Below are 5,821 nucleotides of genomic sequence, written 5' to 3'. Positions count from 1 at the left end.
GGGGACCGGGGAGCGACCCCCGCCCGCCGCCCCCGGCGCCCCCCGCGCCCCCCGCGCCCCCCGCGCCCCCCGCGCCCCCCGCGCGCCCCGCGCCCCACGGCACGGCCCCGCCCCCCGTCCCACGACGAAGCCCCACCCACCGCCACCGCCCGCCCCGTCCCACGACGAAGCCCCGCCCACCGCCACCGCCCTCCCCTCCCCGCGGTCCCGCCCCACGACGAAGCCCCGCCCTCCCCGCCCCGCGGCCTCGCCCCGTCCCTGTGCCCCTCCCCGAGGCCCCGCCCCACGACGAAGCCCCGCCCACCGCTGCCGTCCTCCCCACCCCTGTGCCCCTCCCCGCGGTCCCGCCCCACGACGAAGCCCCGCCCCCACGCTCCGCCCCCGCGGCCCTTGTGCCCGCCCCGCCCCGCGCGGATCCCGGCCAATGGCCTCCGAGTGTAGAAAGGGGCGGAGGTGGCCGGAACGCACAACCGCGCTCGGCCGCTCCCCGCCTCGCTGCCCGCTTCTCCTCGGCCCCGCCCGGTCCCCGCGCCCCGCCCGAGGCCCGGCCCGGCCTGTCCCAGCCCCGAGGGTCACGGGGCCCCGGGGCGGGCGGGGGCCGAGGCGGAAGCGGCCGCTGTCCGGGATTCGCCCTCCTCGGCTCCCCGCAGCCCTGGTCCCGGCGCCCAGGACGCCGCTGGTCAGTGTCGTGTGACTTATGCCGGGGCCCCGAGCCCGAGCTGGGACCTCGAGGCGAAGAGGAGCCGATCTCCGCTCGAGAACCTGCAGGTGTCCTGGCCCTGGCGGGTCTCCGGAAGTTAGAGCCCGGGTTCTGTCGGGGAGCTCAGGAAGCGGGTCGTCGGGGTCGGGGGAAGATGTGTGCCTGGGGTCTCGGGGGCCGTGGTGCCTGGGCCTGGGGTCTCAGGTCAGGCGAGGGTGGTGCCTGGGCCTGGGGTCTCGGGGGCCGTGGTGCCTGGGTCTGGGGTCTCAGGGGACGTGGTGCCTGGGTCTGGGGTCTCGGGGGCCGTGGTGCCTGGGCCTGGGGTCTCAGGTCAGGCGAGGGTGGTGCCTGGGCCTGGGGTCTCAGGGGACGTGGTGCCTGGGTCTGGGGTCTTGGGGGACGTGGTGCCTGGGCCTGGGGTCTCAGGTCAGGCGAGGGTTGTGCCTGGGTCTGGGGTCTCGGGGGACGTGGTGCCTGGGTCTGGGGTCTCAGGTCAGGCGAGGGTGGTGCCTGGGTCTGGGGTCTCAGGTCAGGCGAGGGTGGTGCCTGGGTCTGGGGTCTCAGGGGACATGGTGCCTGGGTCTGGGGTCTCAGGGGACGTGGTGCCTGGGCCTAGGGTCTCAGGAAGAGCCTGCTGGAGCCACTTTGCCTTCCCTCTCAAGGGTCTCTCTGGTCGGGCCCGTCTGTACCGTGTGCCATGAGGGTGCTGTGGGCCGTCCTTCTGGCCTTGGCCGCAGGCCTGGCCACTGCCAGCCCACCGAACGTCGTGCTCATCTTTGCTGACGACCTGGGCTATGGCGACCTGGGCTCCTACGGGCACCCTAGTTCCACCACCCCCAACCTGGACCGGCTGGCTGCAGGGGGGCTGCGCTTCACGGATTTCTATGTGCCTGTGTCTCTATGCACACCCTCCCGGTGAGCAAGGGGGCCCCACCCCAGGCCGCCCCTCTGATTCCTCCCACCAGATTCCCCCCGGATGACAGTCGGGGAGGAGAGGGGTCAGTCTCTCTCTGTGGGGAAGGGCACATTTCTGTCCCCCACCCCATGTTTGTCTCAGTCTGTCTGACGGACTCTGGGACTTGTCCCGCAGGGCCGCCCTGTTGACCGGCCGGCTCCCAGTTCGGATGGGCATGTACCCTGGAGTCCTGGAGCCCAACTCCCGAGGGGGCCTGCCCCTAGAGGAGGTGACCCTGGCTGAGGTCCTGGCAGCCCAAGGCTACCTCACAGGAATGGCTGGCAAGTGGCACCTTGGGGTGGGGCCCGAGGGGGCCTTCCTGCCCCCGCATCAGGGCTTCCATCGATTCCTAGGCATCCCGTACTCCCATGACCAGGTACGAACTGGGGAGCCCTCAGCCACCCTCCCCGCCCACCTCCCACAAGTCCCCCAACTCTCGGCCTTCCCCCAGCCCCACCCCTGGCCCAGACCCTAACTGGAGCTGCCCCCTCAGGGCCCCTGCCAGAACCTGACCTGCTTCCCACCGGCCACCCCCTGTGACGGCTTCTGTGACCAGGGCCTGGTCCCCATCCCACTGTTGGCCAACCTGTCCGTGGAGGTGCAGCCTCCCTGGCTGCCCGGCCTGGAGGCCCGCTACGTAGCTTTCGCCCGCGACCTCATGGCTGACGCCCAGCGCGAAGGTCGCCCGTTCTTCCTGTACTACGCGTCCCACGTGAGTGGCCCCAGCCCCACCCTGCGGGCCGCCTGGAACCCCTGCCGGTGCTAACTCCAGTCTTTGCCCCCAGCACACCCACTACCCCCAGTTCAGTGGGCAGAGCTTTGCAGACCGCTCAGGCCGTGGGCCCTTCGGGGACTCCCTGATGGAGCTGGATGCGGCTGTGGGGGCCCTGATGACGGCCATAGGGGACCTGGGGCTGCTTAAAGAGACACTGGTCATCTTCACCTCCGACAATGGGTATGCCTGCGCGGCCGTGTCACAGTCCAGGGCCCTGGGGTCCTTCTCCCACGGCTGCTGGCTGAAAACATGGTGGGATAAGCGGCTCTCAGGCGATGCTGGCCACGTTCCAGCGACCCACAAGTGCCGTCGGGAGGCTGGGGCCACACGTGCTCAGGGGTGCTGACCTTGGCAGGCCAGGGGCAGGGACAGGCTGGTCATCCGCGGGCAAGCTTTGTAACGGAAGAGTGTGGAGCTGGCGGTCACCGCCACTGCGTCAGAGGCCCTGATGCCTCCTCTGTCTCCCAGACCTGAGACGATGCGCATGACCCGAGGCGGCTGCTCTGGCCTTCTGCGATGCGGGAAGGGGACGACCTTCGAGGGGGGTGTCCGAGAGCCTGCCTTGGCCTTCTGGCCGGGCCACATCGCTCCCGGTCAGTCCTCAGCTCTCCTTGCAGACCCCTGGCCCCACCTTTCCAGCCTTGATGGTGAACTGAGTCACGGAACAACCCCCTGCCCCCAGGTGTGACCCACGAGCTGGCCAGCTCCCTGGACCTGCTGCCTACCCTGGCAGCCCTGACGGGGGCCCCGCTGCCCAATGTCACCTTGGATGGCTTTGACCTCAGCTCCCTGCTCCTGGGCACAGGCAAGGTAGGGCCAGTGACCCGTGATCCTGGCTCCTCAGCCCCGGCACCCGCCCTCCCCTGGGGTGTGAGCGTGCCTCCGCCTCTCCTTTGCTGAGTGGCTTCCAAGTGGCGCCACCCCTCGGGTTCCCGAGTGAGCAAGAAGCGGCTGCCCCCAGGGCCCAGACAAGGGCTGCAGCTCCATAGGTGCAGCGGCTGCGGCCCCTCCCGCCCGTGACCCCCAGCTTTTCCCGCAGAGCCCCCGGCAGTCTCTCTTCTTCTACCCGGCCTACCCAGATGAGGTCCACGGGGTCTTTGCCGTGCGGAGTGGGAAGTACAAGGCTCACTTCTTCACCCAGGGTAACTTCCTCCCCTGCACCCCTCTCCCTGCTGCCCCCCAAGTAGCCCCGAGCCCTGGCCCCTCCTCCTGCTCTTGACCTGTGCACAGAGTTGACTCCTCCCCAGGCTCCACCCACAGCGACACCACTGCAGACCCTGCCTGCCACGCCGCCACCCCCCTGACTGCTCATGAGCCCCCCTTGCTCTATGATCTGTCTGAGGACCCTGGTGAGAACTACAACCTTCTGGGGGGTGTGGCCGAGGTCACCCCCAAAGTGCTGCAGGCGATGAAGAAGCTGCAGCTGCTCAAGGCCCAGTTTGATGCGGCTATGACCTTTGGCCCCAGCCAGATGGCCCGGGGTGAGGACCCCGGCCTGCAGATCTGCTGCCGGCCCAGCTGCACCCCCCGCCCAACCTGCTGCCACTGCCCAGACACCCAGGCCTGGCGCTGGCCCAGTCCCCAGGGAGACCCTGGCCCGGGCATGTGACGGTTCATTGCTGTGGCGGGGGGCGCAGGCGTGTGGAAGTAGCGTGTACCTGATAAGGTAATAACACAGGCTGAGACTTGCAGGTGTGATAATTCATCCAGTCCTGTGGTCACCGTGTGAGGTAACCCTGCTGTTCCCCTGTCATGCAAAGGAGGAAACTGAGGCACAGACAGGTTTAGGACTTGTCCAAGGTCACCTTCCAGAAAGAGATTGGGCTGGGATTTGAACCCTGGCATCCTGGCTCTGAGGCTGTGTGTGTCAGTACACACGTGCACACGTCCCTTCATGGGAACGGTACTAGGTGCTTTTAAGTGCCAGGCACGGGGTCGGGGGGGTGTGAGGCATGGTGGCCAGAAGACCCGGAAGACGCAAAGTGCCTGGGACAGACAGGTTTTCCCCAGGAAGAAGCGTTTTTTACAGGCAGAGGAACTAGGCTGCCTTGGTTCTTACCAGAAACCCGTCTGAAGGCAGGTGATGAGTTGCACGTTGCGGGTGGGGACAAGGGGCCCGGGGGCCCTGCCGACTCCTAGGAAGGCACATCAGCAACTCCTGAGACAACCCCGCTGGGCCCCCCTCCACCCTCCCAAGGCTCTGCGTTTCACCTGCATACACACTTCCTGTCTCCTGGCTTCACCTTTGACCTGATATGAGCCATTCTCCACCCAGCAGCTAAGTGATCTCTTAAAAACATCTATCAGGTTGGATCTGAGTATCCATCCCTGCTCAGAACTCTGCCCGCTTCTCCTCATACTCAGAATAAAGTCCAGAGTCCTTATGGTGGCCTGCTTTGGCCTGGGGCCTGCCTCCACCTGCACCCCTGGGCCCCCTCACTCTTGGTGGGCTGGCATGGCTGTTCCCTCCACCAGCAACATCCTGCCTCCGACCTTGGTGTCCTTTACAGTGAGGGACCCCCTGATCACCTGGCCATGTTTGTGTGGCACAGTGTGCTGATGTCAGGCCCACACGTGTGCCCCGATGGCACGTGCTCCCTTAGTGTTGGCTGAGTGAGAGGGCAGCTGTCTGGGTGTGCAGATGTCTCCCCACGGCAAACGCTGTCCATTGCCTACCAAATAGCCACACCCCTCCTTACCAATGGCCCCACTTTTTTCAGTGGTGGGCAAAGGCCCCTTGACCTCGGGGTTGCAGCAGCTCCTTGTCCCAGGAGGGCAGTGGCCAGTCTGAGCCAGTCCCAATGTAAGATTGGTCCAGGAGCAGCACGCAACCAAGAGTCCCAGTAGTGGGGCTGTCCCTGGGGGGAGGGAGTGAGGACCATGCTGCGGCAGGGTCACTGCCCGGGACTGGACATACAGCTGCTAAACAGGTGTTTCCAGCGTGGAGAGCTCACACTGTAAGAAAATAAACTCTGTTTAAGCCGCTGCCAGTGGGCCGTCTGCTACTCGTAGCCAAAAGCAGCCTTGCTGGAATGTGACCCGTGAGCGGAGTGTGTTGTTGACATGCGTGCGAACCTGTGGTGTCAGACAGTGTGCCAGGGACCCTCCACCTTCGCCACACAACTCCCCCATCACTGCTGATCTGGTTTGGGGGCTACATTGACCACACCCCCAAATCCTGCTGTGTCTGGGAGTTGCCCCCATAGGGTGATGGTTTCCTTGCAGCACCCGGCAGCCACTGACAACTGGCACAGTAGGGCCCACAGGCATTTGTGGTCCGAGTGAAGGTGCTGGCCCCAAACAGTGCCTTGGTCTGGGGTGAGGAGGTGAGCTGAAGCAGGTGCGTGATTCATGCAAACCCTGCAGCAGGAACTAGACGAACACTGACACT

General features: G+C 66.2%; 1 protein-coding gene across 1 annotated transcript; it reads left to right on the top strand.

Annotated features, from left to right (window-relative positions):
• Window positions 1-502: 502 nt before the first annotated feature.
• On the top strand, window positions 503-5,409 carry ARSA (arylsulfatase A). Its single transcript, XM_069489975.1, has 9 exons — window positions 503-768; window positions 1,363-1,615; window positions 1,791-2,031; window positions 2,149-2,367; window positions 2,441-2,610; window positions 2,899-3,023; window positions 3,113-3,240; window positions 3,470-3,572; window positions 3,678-5,409. Exons 2-9 carry the CDS (start codon window positions 1,398-1,400, stop codon window positions 4,037-4,039), a joined length of 1,566 nt encoding a protein of 521 aa, XP_069346076.1. The 5' UTR covers window positions 503-768; window positions 1,363-1,397; the 3' UTR covers window positions 4,040-5,409.
• Window positions 5,410-5,821: the final 412 nt, after the last annotated feature.

The sequence above is a fragment of the Eulemur rufifrons genome, chromosome 16, assembly GCF_041146395.1.
Source record: "Eulemur rufifrons isolate Redbay chromosome 16, OSU_ERuf_1, whole genome shotgun sequence".
In the NCBI taxonomy this organism is placed as follows: domain Eukaryota; kingdom Metazoa; phylum Chordata; class Mammalia; order Primates; family Lemuridae; genus Eulemur; species Eulemur rufifrons.
This window is presented reverse-complemented; position numbering and strand designations above follow the sequence as displayed.